The sequence below is a fragment of the Petaurus breviceps genome, unplaced genomic scaffold, assembly GCF_028583685.1.
Source record: "Petaurus breviceps papuanus isolate PSGF00001 unplaced genomic scaffold, PetGlider_PUasm1.0 90925, whole genome shotgun sequence".
Lineage (NCBI taxonomy): Eukaryota > Metazoa > Chordata > Mammalia > Diprotodontia > Petauridae > Petaurus > Petaurus breviceps.
The window spans coordinates 9,234,451-9,256,434 of NW_027187380.1; the positions used below are offsets into that span (position 1 = coordinate 9,234,451).

At 36.9% G+C, this 21,984-nt stretch overlaps 2 protein-coding genes across 7 annotated transcripts in view; one reads left to right on the top strand and one right to left on the bottom strand.

Moving 5' to 3' along the window:
• TANC2 (tetratricopeptide repeat, ankyrin repeat and coiled-coil containing 2) overlaps positions 1-21,984 on the top strand; it is a 576,061-nt gene that overhangs the window by 302,188 nt on the left and 251,889 nt on the right. For all 6 annotated transcript variants that reach the window (XM_069076240.1, XM_069076241.1, XM_069076243.1 and 3 more), the window contains one exon: positions 910-1,020. In XM_069076240.1, the coding sequence (XP_068932341.1) occupies positions 910-1,020 (111 nt within the window). The remainder of the gene's footprint in view (positions 1-909; positions 1,021-21,984) is intronic.
• Positions 8,398-19,122, bottom strand: LOC138152726 (annexin A2-like). Its single transcript, XM_069076834.1, has 3 exons — positions 19,069-19,122; positions 9,032-9,455; positions 8,398-8,900 (listed from the first exon to the last, which is right to left on the bottom strand). The coding sequence occupies exons 1-3, from the start codon at positions 19,120-19,122 to the stop codon at positions 8,449-8,451; spliced, it is 930 nt and encodes a 309-aa protein (XP_068932935.1). The 3' UTR covers positions 8,398-8,448.

Sequence of the window (21,984 nt, forward strand, 5' to 3'; positions counted from 1 at the left end):
AACTATTTTTTCATGACAGGATTGAGTGGGTTTTTTTGGTTTGTTTGTTTTTGTTTGGGGTGGGGTTAGACGAGATTTCCTTTGTAAAAGCTTCGTATTTATGGTTAATATGTTTCATACCTTCCTAACACACATCACAAAATCCATTTTATTCATGGCTGAAATTTTTAAGTCACATTTCTCTAGCAGCTAATGTAAAATTAACATGACTATATTAGCTTATATGGTATCAGTCCAAAAATAATTTTGGTTTCATACTCTCATTTTTTAGTCTTCTGGGCTTACAGGACTGATCCATGAGAACTGATTTCTTTGATAAGCAAAGTCAGTTCAGTTTGACAATTTATATTAAATCCTGCTGATATTAGCGTGAATTAATAACATTTTATGTCTTTCTGTCCAAATAAAGCCTTTTTATTTCATAGCTTCCATAAAGAAAATCTTAAAGCTCAGTTCTGTACTTTCCTAAATTTGCTGGTCTTTAATGGCTAAGAAATGCAAGATAAGACTGCATTTTATTTGAGAAAGGGCAAAAAAAAATTACTTAAGATAACTGGCAGACAATCAAAAGACACTTCTGTTTGTTCTTTTTGAACACTTAGAAGGAAAGTTTTCCATTTTTCAATGATTTTTTTTTTTTTACAAGACCCATCTCCTCTGTAAAGAATGCAGATAATTTTTTTTCTGGCACAAAAAAAAGTAGGGTAACTTGATCTGAGTCTGACAGTGTCGTTCAGTTAAGTGCTTCCATCTGTTGCCTGCTGTTCCCCTTACTCATGACCCCTCTATGTTTCTCTCTTTCTTCCCTTCTTTTTTCCTCTGTGTTTCTTTCTTCTGTTTCTCTCTTTCTTTCTTTATATTTTCCTTTCCTCTTTCTCTTTCTTTCTCTCTCTCTATTTTTCATCTTAGCCCCTCTGAGGAAGGCAAAGTTTGTTGAGAGCCCACGAATCCCAGAATCTGATCTTGGCTCACCAACACTCACTTCAGCACAGAAACTGGACGTTGATGAATACTGCCCTGGTAAGCATGCATGTAAAGTGTCTTCTTTGAAAGAGGGAGGATTGGATCGGGCCAGTTCAGCAGAGCAATATTTCACATTCATACCACACATACAAAAATCATTAAATTCTCTCCCAGTGTATTACATATTTTTTCCTTGCTAGATGGCAGGCATCTTTCTCTGTTTTTGTTTTTGGTTTGGGTTTTTGCTCCCATCTTAATCATAAAAATAAGTGTTGAAAAGTTTTTAAAGGCCGTTTTCAAGGGAATTATGTGAATTTTATTACACAGACCATTTCAGAGATGTTTTGGTGTTGAGAGTTACTTAAGGGAATTACCTTTTATAGAAAAGTGCTGAAAGTATGACTTAAAAAGTCATATATTCTTGATGTAGAAGTTTTAAGTGTGGTCCTTCATACTTGAAACCTACTAGATTTCTGTACTGTTATAGAGGAGTTCAGAAATATTACCAATAGTAATCAAATAGAGCAAAATTGTTATAGCTCTTTGAATTGGTATCTTATTCTGTTTGGTCTCTGATTTTTAGAGATACATCGTCTTATGAATAGTCTCTGAACAGATGTGGGAGTTGACTGAAATCTTTCATATACAGGAGCCAAACTGTGGTTCAGACTCATTATCAATGCTTAGATTCTTCTAAACTTGGATAAGTTGTCTGGCAACCACTTTTCTACTATGCAACCAGTCTACACAGCTATGTCAAGGATGTTCCATTCCAGAAGGGATGTAAGCTTACTTTTAGGTATTTTGTTTCTCTTTTGAAAATTTTTCTTTTGGTCTTGCAGGTTTGTTGATAAGCCAGAGTTATGTATGGTGACTGCATTCTTAATTACAAAAGAGTCAGTTTTAGTAAAATGATCTAGAAAGTATGTGACCTATGGTAAGATCCCAGTGGTTCATTTTGATTATTAAAATAATTCATCTGTGGAGCCAGATAGAAGAAAATAATGGGAAGAAAAAAGGGGCTAGGTTTGTCATAAGAGAAGAATTTGATTTTATGTTTCAGAAACCAATCCATGATTTTTCTTATCTCTTGTGGTAGTTCCCAAGTGCCTCAAGCTCCCATCCTTAAAGGTAATCACTCCCTTTTAAATTAATCACCCCATTTTAGAAATTGACTTTTCTATTTCCAAAAGAGAACAAATGTTTCTATAGTGGATTGGGGGTGGGAAGAGGGGTGAAATAGTCTATCTTTTGAGATCTTCACAGTGTTCATACTATTTGGGCAACAGAGAATTTCTCTTTTCCTATCTCATAACCTCTATAGTTTGTTGATGCTAAAAATGAAACCAAAGATGAAAATAGTAAAAATTTGTAAGCACTACCAGTTCATTAATAACAACTTTGCTGTGTGCCTTCTCTGAATGCCAGGAAAAGAATCAACTTAGAATTTAGAGAATATAGACAGAGAAAATCTGTTATAATCACCTAACATTTATTAAGCACATACTATGTGTCAGGCACTGCTAAGTTTTGGGGATGCAAAGAACAGCAGCAGTAACATCAGGTCTTAGGGAGCTCAGTCTGTGTAGGGGAGACAACTTGTAGACAACTCTATACAAAAAAGACATATATAAGATAAATTGACGGAATACACTGGGATAAGTTTAAGGAGGACTGGGAAAGGCAGTGTCACAGAGACGACGGGGGCATATACAAAAGATGTTAGGAAGATGTCAATGACAGACTTGACAGCTGATTGGATAGGGCAGTGAGAGTAAAGAATCTAGAATGATGCCTGTTTTTTGAGGTTAGGTGACTGGAAGGATGGTGGAATCCTCAAAAGCAATAGGGAAGTTAAGAAGAGGGGAAGAGGAAGATAAAGAGTTCAGTTTAAGTAAGGCATGTTGATTTACATGCCAAAATAAACAGAATCCAAACCTCCCATTATCTGATCTTTTGATATCCTTAAGGTACTCCAAGGTGGAATCTATAGCCATAATTTATTATATATAAGGGAATGTCAATGTTGAATTATTATAAAAATCTAGACCACATAGTTATTTATATTAATCTGCAATTAGTATTACTTTTTCACTTCATGGTGTATTGAACAGAGTACCAGATTTGGAGGCCAGAAGACCTAGGTTCAGATCTTTTATCTGACACTTATTAGTCTTGTGACTTAAACTCTCTAAACCTCAGGTTTCTCATCAATAAAATTTAGGTATACCTGTAAGTATTACCACACAAGCTTTTTGTGAGGTTCATATGAAATAAGTATGTGAAGTGCTTTGCAAACTTTAAAAGAACTACACATAAATACCAGTTATTATTGTTTTATTGGAATTGAACCAAAATAAAACCAGTTATTATTTCTTGCTACTTCTCTTGTTTGAAACAATTGTAAGTGCTAAAAAAAAATGCTTGGTGCTTTATGTTTTGGAAAAAAATAATAGTGGTCATTATAGAAATGAAGTACTTGTTTTCTTTTTATTTAATTATAAAAACAAAACCAACAGTAGAATTTCTTCACTTTTGATGAAATTTTTCCTTTATATCACATTATACCAGTTTTTGTTTTAATGTAATGATCGTAGTTTACTATATGACCATTATTTGTAGTTATATGAAACTGACAAAGAGGTAAATTAAGGTTGATGGGCCAATTATTAGATTGTCTGCTCCATGTGTGAGAGCAAAAAAACTATAGAGTGTATCCCACAAATGGAGCCAGATCTACAATGAAAGCTACTGGGTTGCTGCCAGGTTTTTCTCAGGTTTTCCAGTTGGAAATGCTTCCACATTCCACATGTATTCATAGGAAATTTCTCCTATCACAATTAACTTAGTGGAGTAGATATTTTATCTTATTTTAGTCTTATCTGTGTTATGCACACCTAACTCCTTCCTGCCTATGTTTAACTTGAAGGAAGGAAGTCTTTAGGTTTAGAGAATGGAAATGTAATGTTTATCTGGTTTGTGTCCTTACATCTACATTTATTCCTATGGGTTCATCTATATAAGGGTGTGAATGGAACCATCATGGATGTAAGTTAAAACTGAGTAGGACCTGGAATATGACCACTAAGTGAAAATAATTTTTAATACAATCTGAAAGTGCTGGAACTCGAAATTTCTAATTGTAGTGTGAATGATCATTAAAATCAAACTACTTTTATGCTAGAAATTCAAGAAGAATTTATTTGAGTCGTTAAAAGCTATGCAGCAAATAACAGCATTATGTAGGTAAACTACAGGACAATGATTGTTACGTGCCTTCTTCATGTAGTGTGCAAACAAAGGTGAAAAACAGTGTTATATCCCGACTATCAAGGAGCTTGAAGCCTAATGGAAGAAATATAACATAAGCCAAAATGAGTTTGATTCAGAGTAATGTGAATAAGACAAAACAACTAGACAAAGTAATTAGTTCATCTGGACAGATAATAACAATAGTTAGCATTTATGTAATATATCAAAAGTGTCAAACTTGTAGGCCATAAGCAGCCCACCATAAAAATTCCAGAGTTAGGTCTGAACCAGATTAAAATATAATTGGGAAATGCTCAACACAATAAATAGAAATACAGTAAAACATAAGTAATGTTAATTTGTGGTTTAAGTCAATCAGGGCTGTGTTTCTATTTGAGTTTGATACCACTGTCTCATCTGATCCTCACAACAAGACTGTGAGGTAGGTGGTTTTTCTATACCTATTTTACAAATTAGAAAGCTGAGTCTGAGAGAGGTTAAGTGACTTGCCCAGGGTCATATAGCAAATAAGTGTCTGGGGCAAGACTTCATGGAACAGATTTAGTTGAGGAATTCAGTTGATTATATATACTTTTTTCGGTTTTTGTCTTGGAAGAAAAATGAAGCCTAGAGAAGTTAGGCATTCTCTGCTGGCTCATAGCCAAGATTCAGATCTGACTCTATAAGTGCATCTGAGGATTTTAATCTTCTGTCATCAAGGATTACTATCTCCTACCTTCTCCAAGAAGCCTTTACTAGTTCCCCTTAATCCCAGTGCCTTCCCTCTGAGAGTATCTTTACTTTATCCTGTGCTTAACCGTTTTCACATAGCTGTTTGAATATGAGAGGAGGAGGAGGAGGAACTATTTTTTTTTCCTTTCTTTGAATTTCCAGCATTTAATATTGTGCCCGGAACAAAATAGGTACTTAATAAATGGTTGTTGACTTGACTAACGTGCATCATTATGATTTATTCTCACTTCAGACAACCAGAAACTTCAAATAACCAGATTTTTTGTGGGACTAGGTGGGATACAATCTATATTTTTGTGAGAAACGGGTAAATGACAATGTAAACAAGCTGAGTAAATCTCTAGGACTTTTTTTTTTCAAGAAAACAGTTATCAGGATATACATCAGTCAATACAGAAGTTAGCCCAAACTTGTGTACCCTTGAGATTTATAATATTGTACAATGATAACTGATGTTCACAGTAATGACCCTAAGGTACTTTAAGATTCTGAAATATCTTTTGAATTATTATAGAAACATTAAACATAAATGCTTAGTGTATTTTGTATTAACTACATTTTATATTCTTATTCTAACTGGATTGTGACTTTTAAATTTTTAATGGTATCTTTTGTTTTTATATCACCTTGATTTCCAAATATACTTCCCCTTCTCCCTCCCCCCCCACTACCTAGAGAACCATCCCTTGTACCTTAAAATATTAAAAAGAGGACAAAAAAACAGTTCAGGAAAATTAACCAATACATCAACCAAACCTAACAGTATATGCAATATTCCTCCCCTGGTCCCCCAGCCCCCATACCTCTGCAAAGAAGGGAGGGAACTATATTTTCTCATCTCTTCTTTGGGGTTCATCTTGATAATTATAATTGCTTTGTAGTCTTTCATCTAACTGAATTATTCCTCAGTTTCCTGGAAGAAGAATTAGATGATTTATTTGGGGGGGAGGGTTGTGGGGTTTTTTTGGGGGGTCTTTATTAATTTGTTTGTTTACTTTTTGTTTACAAGTTGTTGTTTTTTGTTTACAATTTGTCCACAATTCCTTGAGTTTCGAATTTTTTTCTCCCTCCTTCCCTTCCCCCCCCCATGATGGCATACAATCAAGTATAGGATCTGCAAATACTTTCACATTAAAAATTAGTCAGGTTATAAAGAAGGATTGTATCAGATGGAATGAACAATGGGAAAGAGGAAACAAAACCAAACAAGAAAAAGATCAGGTAGTTTGCTTCAATCTGGATTCAAACTCAGTTCTTTCTAGTTCTTTCTCTGGATGTAGACATCTCTCTCCATCATGAGTCTTTTGGGGTTGACTATTTTATAACCCTGCATTGCTGAAAAGAGTCTGAACTAAATGATTTATAAGGCTCCTCCCAACCCAAAATTTCTGTGAATCTTTGTTTCATATGTGGCATGGGCATAGGTCATATGTTCAGCACTATTGCAAGAGCAATGTTTCCCTTGGGGAAAGTTGGGCTAGATGGTCTCCAAGGTCCTTTTTGACTTTGATTCTAATTCCAGAAGTTTAATTCCAGAAGTCATTCCTTTAGACTTTAATAGAAAGGCCCAAGAGGCAGGCTTAGAGGATGCTTCTTCATATCTTGTTAGGCTAGAAAGTACTAGCCAAAACAATCTTCTAAGAGTACACAAGTTTTTACCCATCCCTAACATTTCTAGAGGACTTTGAGGTGCTTCTTTTTAATGAATGACTATTTAAATCTCCTGAAAAATATCAATCATGTTATTAAAACATTATTTAAGGTGACAACCACAAAATTAGAATGTACTTTAAAGTCAAGAATGGAAGACAGTTGAGAGGCAAATAATTTAGCCATGTTCATAACTATTTGTATTCCTCTTTTTATGTAAAGTATTTGACAGAGGCCATTCTCTTCTCACTATGCCTTTTCAGGTAAAAGTTCAATTTCCATATATTGTATCAAGGTTTTATTTTCTGTATGATACAAGTGACCATAATCATTTTTTTAAAAAGCAAATAAAATATTGTACATAGTAGACCAAATAAAGGAGTTACTAATGTTTTTACTCTTCTACTTAGCTTAGTCTAGGTTAGACTTTAAAATATCTTTAGCTCACTTCATTGCTATCATTTTATTTCCCAATCCTTTCTATGCTAAGAAAATTAACAAAAATTAACAAAAGCCACCTTTATGTCTAAAATGTCTAGGAATACAAATTTTTCTCCTGCTATTAACTTTTCCACTTCTAATTAGTGTGTTACATAGGTTGTCTGACACCTATAAATACCATTTTAAAACCTGTTTGTTTACTACTGCTTTCCTTAGTTTTCTTTGCATATATGTATTGTGGACACAGTAGACAGAGGTAAAAGTACATGAGGCTAGAATTGCATTCCTGATGGTGTGGATCTAGAGCCAGACATCCTGGAAAATGAAGTGAAGTGGGCATTAGAAAGCACTACTAACGGTAAGGCTAGTGGAGTTGAGCTATTTAAAATCCCAAAAGATGATGCAGTTAAAGTGTTCCAGCAAATTTGGAATACTTGACAGTGGCCACTGAATTGTAAAAGATCAGTACCTCCCAATCCTAGAGAAAGACAATACCAAAGAATATTCAAACTATCAAAAAGTTGTATTCATTTCACATGCCAGCAAGGTTATGCTGAAAATTCTGCCAGCTAGTCTTCAGACAAAGGAGAATTGCTGGTAGTACAGGCTGGTTTTTGAAGAGGCAGAGGAGCTAGAGACCAAATTGCCAATATTCACTAGATTATGGAGAAAGCAAGGGAGTTCTAGAACAATATCTACTTCTGCTTCATTGACTACAGTAAAGCTTTTGACTATGAGTCAGAAAAAAATTGTGGCAAGTCCTTAAAGAGATGGAAATCCCTACATCATTTTACTTGTCTCCTGAGAAGCCTGTGTGTGGGCCAAGAATAGTTAGAACTGAACATGGAACAACTGATTGGTTTAAGACTGGAAAAAGAGAATGACAAGACTCTATATTGTCAACTTATTAATTTAACTTATATTCAGTGTATATCATGTGAAAAGCCAGCCTGAATGAATTAAAAGCCAGAATTAAGGTTACTGGGAGAAATATCAATAAAGATAATGCCTCTCTGATGACAGAAAGTAAAGAAGAATTAAGTCTTTTTTTTTTTTTAGTAAAAATTCGGTTTATTTGTCTTTTGACAACACAGGACACAAGAAGCCAAGTGTTTCACATCAAAGATTTCGCTTCCATTCCTTTGGCATGTTCATTCCTTTGGCTTATTCATTCCTTTGGCTAAGGAGAAAACTTGAGGAAAGAAGCAATGCATACATGACTAAAAAATATAAGAAAGCAAATAACATCACCCTAATAAGGACTCATATGAATGACTATTAGTTGCAAGTTACCACAAATTGATTTTTTTTTTTAATTACAAGGGGGAAGAGCAGAAAGCATTGTTTCTGGTATTACAACTGCTTTGGGCATTTCTTTCCACATGGAATTTAGTCATCTCCTACACACAGATACAGGAGTGCCTTCTGGTAGTATCCTTTTGTGTCCTGCTGGATGAAGTAATACAGGGATTTTCCATACTTCTTCTTGAATTCAGATCTAATTTTCAACATGTCCTCCTCACTATGGGAGACCAGGATCCTGATCAGAACCTTGTCACAGGTCCTCTTGCCCTTCATGGAATCATAAAGTCGGTTAGCAAAGTACGAGGGTTTGTTCTGAATGCACTGAACCAAGTTGAGGAAGGTGTTTTCGAGATCTCCTTGGACGTCTTTTTTGATACTCTCCAGCATGTCATAAGGCTCTTGTACGTTGCAAATACTTTTTGGAGGTGGTACACAAGAGACATTGGTTCCCTTCCTTTTCACTCCTGTATCCCAGAGTTTCTGAGCATCTTGATCAATTAGCTCATAATCACAGAGCCATCCTCTGCCTGTTTGCACTTTACCAGGGCAGTCATCAATTTGTGGAAGTCATCAGATATGTCTGAAATGATGTCCTTTACCAACTCCATCTTGTACATTTCTCTGTAGACTTTGTTAATTTCATAGAGCTCCTGGTTTGGCTATGAGCGGATGATCTCAATGAAGGAATCTTCTTCAGTAGCCAGGCCCTTCATGGAGGCTTTATGCTCTGAAGCATCATACTGAGCAGGTGTCTTCAAAAGGCCCCAAATCACTGTCACCAGGTGGCCAAATAAGGCAGATTTCATTGCTGGTGCAAGTTCCTTTTTGGTCCTTCTTTGATAAGCAAAGGCAATGTCCTGCCTCTGTTCATTGCTGCAGTTTGTCAAAATGTTGATGATGGTAATTTCATCCACCCCTTTGGTCTTGATGGCTGCCTCAGTATTTATAGCATCCCGCTCGACATCAAAGTTCTCATAAGCCTTGAAGGAACCATATGCACTTGCCAAATGTAGAATGATCACCCTCCAAATTGAGCTTGCATAAAATCTATGCCAAACACTGAGAGAACAGAGATTTAGTCGGACTTCAGGCTAAGAAGTCTTTTTAAGAGTGAAAGAGAGGTGTGTAAAAGCTGGCTTGAAACTTAACTAAGATTTTGGCATCTGCTCTCTTCATTTCCTGCAAATAAAGGGAGAAGAAATGGAAGCAGTGTCGGATTTTATATTCTTGAGCTCGGAGATGACTGCAGATGGTAACTGCAGGCATAAAATTTAAAAATGCTCCTTGGATGAAAAGCTATCGCAAATCTGGAGAGTATACTAAAAAGCAGAGACACCATCTTGCAGACAAAGGTCCGTATAGTCAAAGCTATGGTTTTTCTAGTAGCAATGTATGACAATGAGAGTTGGACTATAAGCAAAGCTGAGTACCACAGAATTGGTGCTTTTGAATTGTGGTGCTAGAGAAAACTTTTGAGAGTCCCTTAGATAACAAGGAGATCAAATCAGTCAATGCTTAAATTAATTCAGACTGTCCACTGGAAGAACAAATACTGAAGCTGAAGCTTAAATATTTTGGACCACATGAGAAGACAAGACTCATTAGAAAAGACCCTATTACTGGGAGAGATTGAAGGCAAAAGGAAATGGATATAACAGAGGATGAGACAGATAGATAGTGTCACAGAGACAATAAACATGACCTTAGACAGACTTAGGGAGGTGGTGGAGGGTAGTGGAGGGCCTGGCATGCTGTGGTCCATGGGGTCACAAGGATATGACTAAACAACAATTGCAACCAAAGGTTTATAAACATGTATATGGAACACATGAAAAAAAAATAGAGCCAAAGTAGATATTAAGTGGACTAGAGGAAAGACAGAATGAATATATGACAGTTAGAAAGAAAATACAGACTGGAAGACAAGAAGGAATAAACAGAGATTTGAAAGCAATTAGAACTGATTATGCAGAATGGAAATGCTGAACTCAGTCAATCCCCATGCTTTAAAGGCTTACAAAAATATCAGGAAGTATGCTACAGATGTTCTTTTTAAAATAAATATCCCAGATGGTGGTTTGAGTGGGCAGATGCTTTTACAGATTGATCTTTTGATTTGAACATTCTTCATTGATTTTCCTGATTTATATCTGTGTCTTTACACAGACTGTCCTCCATGCTTGGAATATACTCCCTCCTAACCTCCATCTCTTTGAATCTTCAGATGTTTTTCAAAACCCAGCTTAAGCTCTAAATTCAACATTAGGCCTTTCCATTCTCTCCTGTCTTCCTCAGCAAAAGTATCATCTATTTTCTCTCTAATCTTCAGTCTCTCCCTTTTTATTAGTTTCTTCTTTGCTGGATACAAACATGTCCAAGTGTCTCCCGTCCTTTAAAAAAATCTGACTGGTTTTCATACTATATTCTCCCCTTCCTTTCTCAGCTAAACTCTGAAAAAAACATGTATACTTAGTCCCAGTACTTCCTCTCCTCTCATTCTCTTCTTAGTCTTCTGCAGGATGATTTATAACCTCATCAATCATCTGAAACTATACAAAGTTTTCAGTGATCTCCTGTCAGAGATCTCATGGTCAAAACAGAAGTCATTCCCCCCAAACCCTCCTCTCTTCCAAACTTTTCTGTGACTATTGTGTGCACCACCATTCTCCTGGTCACTCAGGTTTGCAGTCTTGGCATTATTCTGACTCCTCACACTCTCTAAACAAACATTTTCATAAATGACCAGATCTAGTTGTTTCTATATCTGTATCTTACATCTATCTCTTTCTCTCCACTCATACTGCCATAACCCTAGTTCAGGTCCTCATCATATCTTGTTTGTTGTTATTGTTGTTCAAAAATGTCCAGCTTTTCATGATCCCATGGACATGTTTCCATGGGGTTTACTTTGGCAGATAGTGGAGTAGTTTGCTATTTCCTTCTCCAGTGGCAAACAGAGGTTAAGTGACTTGCACAAGGCCACACGGCTAGGAAGTTTCTGAAGTTGGATTTTAACTTATGTCTTCCTGATTCCAAGCCTAACACTTTATCCACTGTTCCACCTCGCTGCCCCCATTTCTTGCCTAGATAATTGAAATTGCCTGCTGGTTGGAATTCCTTCCTCAAGGTCCAGTTTATCCATTCCACTCTATTTTCTACTTCTCTCTCAAAGTGATTTTCTTATGTCAACCCCCTGTTTCCTCCAGGACCAGGTATAAACTCTTCTGTTTGGTATCTAAAGCTCTTCACAAAGTGACTGCTTTCTACATTTTCCATTTATTTTCACATTATTCCTCTCCCCTATCATTCAGCCATGGTGGCGTACTTGATATTCCTTGTATGTGAGGTGCCCTCTCCCAATTCCATGTCTTTATACCATCCATCCCTTGCACCTAGAATGTTTTTTCTCTTCATATCTGCTTTTTGCCATCCCTGCTTTCTTTCAAGGCTCAGCTCCAGTGTCATCTTCTGGAAGAAGGCTTCCCTTATCCCTCAGTTGCTAATGGCTCCCCATTCAAGGTAACCTTGTGTCAGCTTCTAATGTTTCTTATATTTAACATGTATGTACATGCTGTGTCTTCCAATAGAATATAAGCTTCTCAAGAGTAGAAACTATTGCATTTTTGTTTCTGTATCTCTAGTGCCTAGTACAATGGTAGGTGTTTAATAAATTCATGATTTATTAATGGGCAGCCAGGTGGTATGGCAGCAAATAAAGCAGTAGGCTTGGAGTCAGGAAGACCTGAGTTCAAATTCAGCCTCAGACACTTACTAATTTGTGAGACCTTGGACAAGTCAGTTAACCTCCACCTGCCTCAGATTCCTCAGCTGTAAAATGAGGTTAATAATAGCATCTACTTACTTATGAGGATTAAATGAAATAATATTTGTAAAGTGCTTAGCACAGTGCCTGGTTTGTTTTTATATGTCTACTTCCCTCAAATTCATGAAATATCCTTGTGAGCAAGGAATTTTTTTTGTCTTTGTATTCTCAGGAGAGTGCCTGACACATAATAGGTGTTTACTGAATGCTTGCTAATTGTTTGGGAGATTAGCCATTTTACAGTATCTACTTTTAGTGTCATTAAATCTTCAGATGTTGTGTCACAAATCTTAAAGCAGTGCATATAAAATATATTGCTTGCTTCACCTTGTGCTGAAAGGCATCTTTTTAGAGCAGTAATTTAATTAGATATTCCTGTGGATCATTTTCATTAACCAGAAAGCCACTTTCCCTTCTGCCTTTTGGTTTATATCAGTGCCTGATGACCCAGGATATTATAGGGAAAAAAAGATCAGCTGTTGCTGGTGACTTTTCTTTTTCTTTTTAATCAAGCTTTGTAAGGAGAAAGAAATAATTTTTATGTAACTTATTTTAGTTAAATATAAACTTAGTTTAGTTTTCAAAACAGCTAGCATCAGACCTGTCTTTTTTTTTTTTTTTTAAATCAAATGCTTTATTAACTTCTGGTTTACAGCATTCATTTCTGCCACATTTTGAGTTACACATTTTCTCCCCGTTTTTCCCCTACCCACCACCCCAAAATAGCGATCTCACTGAATATCCTCTCCTCCAATCTCCTCTCTCTTTTTTTTTTTAAGGTACTATATCTCTTCAACCAAGAGTTCTTGGAAACAGGGATTGCAAGGATAGATAGGCATGATAAACTAGGACTCTAATATTGCTGTGTATTGTTATACACATAGGGCTTTACTGGGTGTGCCCAAGCACAGTGTGATGTCTCAAAATAAAAATAGGTATTTGCATCTCATTTTAAAAAATTGTATCTTAGGGGTGGCCAGGTAGCACAGCGAGTAAGAGCACCGGCTCCAGTGTCGGGATGACCTGGGGATCAAATCTGGGCTCAGATACTCAGCACCACACCCAGAAATAACTGGCCGTGTAACCTTGAGCAAGTTACTTAACCCTGATTGCTTTAAAAAAAAAATTGTATCTTAAAGCATAATTTATCATTTAAAAATTGAGTTGAGTTTTGGTTTGTTTTGTTTGATGAATAAAAATAATATTCTTTATGATTGAGTATCTAGTAAATGTTCACCTTTTTAAAAATTAAATAAAATTTCCTGGATATGTACACCCTAATGAAATGAAATGTACTACACTCAGTAGTGTATGCCACTACTAACACATGTATTTGTGAGTTTTAATTAGTCTTTCTTTGGAGGGACAAGCTGTCACTAAGTCATAGTATTGTGTCTTGTTTTTTCTGGTATCTAAAAGGCATGAATAATATTTCACTGCCTCTGGAACAAAATATAAACTCTTCTATTTAATTTTTAAAACATTTCACACTTAAGTTCCAACCTCTCTTTCCAACCTCACACACTCTACATTACTCCCCTTCTCAGGACTCTGATCTGGACAAACTGACCTTTTTCTCCTTTCTTTGCACAAAGCACTTCATCTCCCTTCTCCATCTCCTTTCTCCATGCATTTGTACTGATCACTCCTGGTGCTTAGGCACTTCCTCCTCTTTGTTGCCTCTTTGAAAGCTTCTCCTTCAATATGAGCTTAAGTCCCACCTTCATAAAATAGCTTCACTTATCTCTCCAATTCTTAGTGCCCTCCCTCCCTAAAACCTGAATTTAAGTAATTTACATTTATTTAAATTTATTCTCTTTATATTTATTTTGTATGTATTTGAGTCTCCCATTAGAATGTAATTTCATCAAGAATAGAAATTATTTCATTTTTTGTATTTGTATATCCAGTCCACAGTGCCTGGCATACATTAGGTGCTTGAAAAATGCTTCTTGATTGTTTAATCGATTGGTGTGTATGGCAGCTGGGTGAGACAATGGATAGAGTTCCAGGTCTGCAATGAGGAAGACTCATCTTCCTAAATTCAAATCTGGTCTCAGATATTTGCTAGTTCTGTGACTCTGGGCAAGTTACTTAAACCTGTTTGCCTCGGTTTCCTTATCTATAAAATGAACTGGAGAAGGAAATGGCAAAGCACTCCAGTATCTTTTTTCTTTTTTGGAGGGGAGAAGGTAGGGCAATTCGGGTTAAGTGATTTGCCAAAGGTCACATGTATACTTTTGTGTTAAGTGTCTAAGGCCAGATTTGAACTCAGGTCCTCCTGACTCTAGGGCCAGTGCTCTATTCACTTTGCCACTTAGCCACTCCCCACCCCCAGTATCTTTTCCAAGAAAACCCCAAATGGGGTCACAAAGACAGACAGACTGGTACGTGATCAATATTAACAGATACATGTGATAGTTTCTCTTTTTTTTTTAAACATTATATCTTCCTTCCAATGAAAGAAATAAATTATACTATATAAATCACAAAAGCAGCTATAGCATTTTCAAGAACATAGTTGAAAATAAAAATTTGCTCTTTTAGATTATATAAAACCACCAAATCATTCTTGATCTAGAAGATTATTCTGATGTCTTTAAAAAAGAATCTCTCCATGATTTCTGTTTTATGAGCTTTGGTCTACAGAAAATGACCATTTTTCTGCCTGTGATTTTGGATCTTTTCATGAACTAATCTCTGTGTAATACTCTCTCTGGGCTTACTGTAACCCCCAGCCCATACTGACAAGAGAGGTGCCTAATACTATTATTCTCATAGTTCTAGGGGTTTTCTGTGGGCTACTGTCTTTCTCTTAATAGTCAACCAGTTAGTCTCAGTCAGCATTTTAGAAAAAAAAACATTTACTCAAGGGGTGGTCAGGTTGCACAGCGAGTAAGAGCACTGGCTCCAGTGTTGGGATGACCTGGGGATTGCATCTGGGCTCAGACACTTAGCATCCACCCAGAAACACCTGGCCGTATAACCTTGAGCAAGTTACTTAACCCCAATTGCTTAGGGGCAGCCAGGTGGCTGAGGGAGTAAGAGCACCGGCCCCAGTGAAGGAAGGACCTGGGGATCGAATCCAGGCTCAGATACTTAGCACCACAGCCAGAAATAACTGGCCCTGTAACCGCAAGTTACTTAACCCTGATTGCTTTAAAAAAAATTTACTCAAATGGCATGGGGCAGCTAGGTGGGTCAGGGGAGAGTGTTGGCCCTGCAATCAAGAGGACCAGAGTTCAAATCTGGCCGCAGCCACTGCTGTGTGACCCTAGGCAAGTCACTTCACCTTGTTTGCCTCAGTTTCCTCTTCTGTAAAATGAGCTGAAAAGGAAATAGCAAGCCACTTCAGCATTTTTGCCAAGAAAACCCCAAACAGACTCACAAAGAATTAGACACAGCTAAGCAATAAACAACAAAAAAGACATAGCAAGATCAGTAGTTGCAAAGCATTTCTCTTAAAAAAAATAACAGCTGAGGTGTACTCTCCCACAAAAACACACAGAGTACAATGGTAATTAGGCACAGGTGTAGAGAACACATGTGGCCAAGCTAACTCATAACTCTGGAAGAGTAGATACTCGGTGTCCTTTCTCTGGAGAACTTACATAAAGTTCACTGCAGGGTAGGCAATTAATAATGGACAGCTTGCTCCAGTGTCCAGCTGGGTTCTCTGCTTGCCAGGCATCAGGTCCCAGATGAACAGATGTCTACCGCTAGGCTGATTCAAGAAGTTGCTCAACTGTGAGACGAAGCTGCTGGTAGGCGAAGCCAACAGGTTGCCTGACCTCTGAGAAATTATTACCCAATGGTACCACATAAATCACTCTGCCACTGGGCTGCTGCTGTTGGAATAGGCTGGGCTTTTTATAGGAACAGATTCTCCACTATTTGGGCCAATCTGTTAGACTCTCTGGGTTTGATCTTTCGCGGCTCTATTAGTTGCTACCGGTGTTCTTTAGCTGGAATGTCACCTTGTTTTTTTCAGTTGGACAGCAACCTATAACTCAGAATCAACAGAAGTCTCTCATCTTGGACTCCTTTAGAGTCTTGGTTCTGAGGTTTGTTACCACCAGGCAAGAGGTGGGTTATGTTCTCCTGTTTAACATCCTGCTTGGTTCTGAGGTGGCTTCCCTAAGTGAGGATTTCACTTTTACTTATAATTGCCCAAGTTACACTTCCCAATTCCTGCAGGTTCTTATTTAGATGAGTGGATGGTATCTACCTGGAGACCAAAGAATAGAAGTGGCCTGTGCCTGAGGGAGGAGTTCCTTGTCTAGTTGACCTTTTTATATACAGTTCAACTATTCAAGCCTTTGACAAATTTTAGGTTGTATAATCTTTTATAGCTAAAAAAGGTTTTCCTTTTAGATTTCATTGTCTTTGTTTTTACCCCTTCTAAACTTCGGCTTTACTCAAGTCTCAGTGGGGCACAAGCTACTTTGTTTAACCCGCATAGTCTACTCATTGCACAAATAATCAGAGTTATTTATCCCTGTGATTGTTGCTTTTAGGTTGTAATTAATTGAGTTGAATTGTGTTCTTAGAAGTGAGGCAGATACAAGACAATTCCGAAGGACTTAATGATGAAAAATGCTGTCTAACTCCAAAGAAAGAACTGATGGAGTCTGAATGCAAATCGAAGAATACTTTTTTGAACGTTATTTTTCATAGGTTCTTTTTCTTTTTATCTTTCTTCCTTTGGGGGGGGGTCTGTGTATTCTTTTGCAACATGGCTAATATGGAAATATGTTTTGCATGGCTGTGCATGTATAATCTATATCAAAGAGTTTGCCTTCTCCAAGAGGGAAGAAAGGAATTTGGAAATCAAAAATTAATAAAAAATAAATGTTAAGAATTGTTTTTACATGTAATTAAGAAAAAAAATAAAATAAAAACATTCTTTTTAAAAAAAAAAAAGTGAGACAGCCAGGTTGCACAGTGGAAAGAGCATTGGGCCTAGAATCAGGAAGACTTGAGTTCAACTCTGTGACCCTGGATACATGATTTAACTTGTTTGCATCAGTTATCTATAAAGTAGGGATCAAAATAGTGCCTGGTTCCCAGGGCTTTTGGGAGCATCAAATGAGATAATAATTGTAAAGTGCTTAGTACAGTGCCTAGTTCATAGTAAGTGCTATATATATATATGCTAGCTATTATTATTGATGCCTATCCCATGATGGGAGGGGACAGAGTAAATTCAATTACATAATGAAATGTAAGGCTAATGGCTTCAAACTGCTTTTATTCCTCTGAGAATTACACTTTTGTTGATAACCTTTTATTTTTATATCAATTTCATTTCTAAATATATCTCTCCCCTCTTCTCTGCCCAGGAGACTAGTAACAAAATATACAAAGAGAACAAAGAAAGCAGTTCAGCAAAATTATCCAATGCATCAGCTGAGTCTAACAGTGTATGCTTTGTTCCAAACCCATAATCCCCTAACACTCCAGTGAAAGGAGGGAGGTCCATTTTCTCATGTCTTCTTCTAAGACAGACTTGCTTATTATAACTACATAGAGTTCAATTTGAGATCTAAAAATTTACAGTGACCTCTGCTAAGGTGCATAGGCAGAGTTAAATGGAGCAGTATGGGTAGAATGCTTAGTCAGGAAAACCTGAGTTCAAATCCTGCCTCAGACACCTACCAGCTATGTGACCCTCAGCAAGTCATTTAACTTCTATCTGACTCAGTTTCCTCTCCTGTAAAATAAAGATAATAATAACACCAGGGTTGTTATGAGGATCAGATGAGATTATATTTGTAAAGTACTTAACCCAGTAACTGGAACCTAGTAGGTAATTAACAAATGCTTCCCCATTTCTCTTTCCATTTGCATTTTTGTAGGCTTTTTGGTATTCAGTTACATTCATGTACCCCCAGTTTGTTTGGCCGTTCCCCAATCATTTGTCATCTACTTTGTTTCCAATCTTTAGCTACTACAAAAAGGCTGCAATAAATGTTTTGATGCATAGGGAACCTTTCTTCCTTTAACCTCCTTAGGATATACTATTATTTGTGAGTCAAAGGGTATGGACATTTTAGTCTCTTTTATAATTCTAAATTGCTTATTAGAATGATTGGACAAATTCATAGTTCTTTCAACAGTTTATTAATATGCCTTTTTAAAATTGCCTCTTAATTATTAACTATTTCTATCTTTTATCACGTTTTCCCCAAATTTGTAGGTAAAACCAAAAAATTGTTTTGTTTTACTTTTCCCTCATTATTTTCAATGATTGTCAGTATTTTACAATTCCTGTGGGCTTCTGTAGAATTTGTTCATATACATAGACTACTTATCCATTGGGGGAATGGCGAAATACCCAAGATCTTGATCATCCAGATCACCTTCTGTTACTCAATGTAGATATCCTGAAATGCCTAGATGGGGGACAGAAAGCCATGAACACACCTGGAGGGATAGGAAGATGGAGAGATATGGACGTAGCAGCAACATTGGTAGGGATGGAGAAGGAAGTAGGTCTCAAGTTTTGTTCAGTTGTTTCACTTGTGTCCCAATCTTTGTAGCCCCATTTAAGGTTTTCTTGTCAAAGATATTAGAGTGGTTGGTCATTTCCTTCTCTAGCTCATTTTGCAAATGAAGAAACTGAGGCAAACAGTTTTAGTTGACTTGCCCAGGGTCACACAGTTAGTAAGTATCTGAAGTCATATTTGAACTCAGGAAGAAGAGTCTTCCTGATTCCTGACCCGGTGCTCTGTGCACCATGGTGCCACCCAGCTGCTCCTCACTGTCTTGCTATCTATCCTTAAATTTTTATGCTCTGCTGACTTGCAGATGAATAAAATAGCTGCTTTTTAAAATCAGATAAAAGTTTGGCTTTGTAAACTTAGCTTCCATATACTCACTGAAAACATCTTTAGAACAACTCCAGTAACAGATGAGATGACAGGGATGACCATGCCTCATGCTCTTCTCACCTCGTTTTAAATTCTTCTGCTAGGTCAAGAAATTTTGATAGCTTTTTGTTCCAGGTGATTAAAAAATTATTAGTATTTTTGTATGGTAACATCTATGAAACCACTCTTAAATTGTTATGGCTCAGTGTTGTGCCTGGGCAGTTATAGACAACAGTTCTGTCTGTTATGATGCTGAGGTTCCTATAGTTTATTTACTGGATTCTCAAATATATATTTATGTGATATATATATTATATTTATATATTATATATAAGTTTACATTTTTAAAGAAGGATATATAATCTTTTGCTTAATAAAAGCTAGCAAGCACATGTTACATAATTTTGGCCACTTGTTAGTGTCTGTCTTATAATCAGGTAGAGGCTAAATCTTTGCATCTTGTATATGTTGCACTTTCTACTACTTCATTATGTAGTTTATATCAGTCAGTATGTGTAGGCTTCTTAAGGATCATCCTTTGGTAATTTCTGATGACAGTAACCTAATCCCGAATTTCTATTACAAATTCCTCCGTTTCAATAAACAAATTTAATTTATTCAGTTATTTGTTCAAGAAATCTTTCTTGACATATTATCAGTTGAGTTCATATGGATGCTGCATTGGTACTGGTAGCCCCTTAGCCTGATAAAATCATATATAAGGAGGGTGGAGCCAAGATGGCAGAGTAAAAGCAGAAACTTGCTTGAACCCATGTTCCAACTACCTCTAATACCTGTAAAAAAAATGACTAAACAAATTTTAGAGCTATAGAACCCACAAAATGACAGAGTGAAATACATCTCCAACTGAAATCAGCCTGGCGGGCCAAAAGGGAAGTGTCTATCACACCAGGCTAGGAGTGGAGCTCAGTCCGTGTGGGCCATGCCAGAGCATAGCTCATGGCACTGAATCACTGGCAGCTGTGGTGGTTTCCAGAATTCTCAGCCAACAAATGCCAAAAGAGAAGGTAAAAGGTCAAGGACAAAACTCTGTTGGACCTAGGTAAGAGAAGAGCAACGTCCGGCCCTTGCCCCCAGGGCAGCAGAGGTGGTGGCAATAGCAGCCGCAGCAGAACAGCTACTTCCAGAACTCCAGACCCACAGACGGTGGGGGGACCAAGCAGCTAATCAGAGGGTAATTACAGGAATCTCTTTGCTGGCAATGAGGCAGGATTCTCTTGCTTTGCCCAGCTTGGATCTGGGTCATAGTCTTGGGTAGCAGTTCTAGGGTGAAGGAGGAGCACTGGCGTGGCAGAGTTTGTGGTAGCTGTGGAGAGGGAATCCTCCTCACAGTTCTGAGACAGGTGCCTAGAAGTAGCTCTGACAATAGCTGTGCAAAACCCCAGAAATTGGGGGCACAGCACTCTCCACTCTGGAACCAGAGTTGACAAAGAGCTCAAAAGTCAAGTAATTGGCTGGCAAAATGAGCAAACATAGGAAGAGAAATCAGACTACAGAATCATTCTTTGGTGATAAAGAAGATCAAAATATAGAACCAGAAGAAGACAGCAAAGTCAAAACTCCTGCATGAAAAGTCTCCAAGAAAAATATGAATTGGGGTGGTTAAGTAGCACAGTGAATAGAGCACTGGCCCTGGAGTCAAGAGGACCTGAGTTTAAATCTGGCCTCAGACACTCAACACAAAAACTAGCCATGTGACGTTGGGCAAGTCACTTAATCCCAATTGCCCACCAAAAAAAAGAAAAATATGAATTGGTTGCTGGCCTTGGAGGAGCTCAAAAAGAGTTTTGAAAATCAAGTAAGAAAAATAGAGGAAAAATTGGGAAGAGAAATGAGAATGATGCAAGAAAATCATGCAAAATGAGTCTTGCTAAAGGAGACCCAAAAAATTGCTGAAGAAAATAGCACTTTAAAAAATAGACTAACTCAAATGGTAAAAGAGGTTCAAAAAGCCAATGAGGAGAAGAATGCTTTAAAAATAAGAATTGGCCAGATGGAAAAAGAAGTCCAAAAGCTCACTGAAGAAAATAATTATTTCAAAATTAGAATGAAACAAATGGAATGTAATGACTTTATGAGAAATCAATATATTATGAAACAGATCTAAAAGAATGAAAAAATAGAAGGCAGTGTAAAATATCTCATTGGAAAAACAACTGACATGAAAAATAGATCCAGGAGAGATAATTTTAAAATTATTGAACTACTTGAAAGCCATTATTTTAAAAAAAGATCCTAGACATCATCTTTCAAGAAATTATCAAGGAAAACTGCCTGATATTCTAGAACCAGAGGGTAAAATAGAAATTGGAAGAATACACCAACAGCCTCTTGAAAAATATCCCAAAAAGAAAACTCCTAGGGACATTAGAGTCAAATTCCAGAGCTCCCAGGTTAAGGAGGAAATGTTACAAGCAGTTAGGAAGAAACACTTCGAGTATTGGGGAAACATAATCAGAATAACACCAAGATGTCATAGCTTCTACATTAAGGTATCAAAGTGCTTGAAATACGATGTTCTAGAGGTCAAAGGAGCTATGATTAAAACCAAGAATCACCTACCCAGCAAAACAAACTGAGTATAATACTTTAGGGGAAAATATGGTCATTCAGTGAAATAGAGAACTTTCAAGCATTCTTGATGAAAAGACCAGAGCCGAACAGAAAATTTGACTTTCAAATACAAGAATCAAGAGAAGCATAAAAAGGTAAACAGGAAAGAGAAATCATAAGGAATTTATTAAAGTTGATCGGTTTACATTCCTACATGGAAAGATTATATTTGTAATCATGAGACTTTTTTCAGTATTAGGATAGTTGAAGGGGATAGATAGATAGATAGATAGATAGATAGATAGATAGATAGATAGATAGATAGATAGATAGATAGATAGATAGATAGAT

Excerpts from the sequence above, each read along its gene's own strand:
- LOC138152726 (XM_069076834.1), bottom strand. The coding sequence starts at position 19,122 with ATGGTCATCCCTGTCATCTCATCTGTTACTGGAGTTGTTCTAAAGATG. Across the intron at positions 9,456-19,068 it reads TTGTTCTAAAGATGTTTTCA|CCTGAAGTCCGACTAAATCT; the intron begins GTGAGTATATGG and ends AAGACTTCTTAG. Across the intron at positions 8,901-9,031 it reads TTCCTTCATTGAGATCATCC|TGCAAACAGGCAGAGGATGG; the intron begins GCTCATAGCCAA and ends GCCCTGGTAAAG.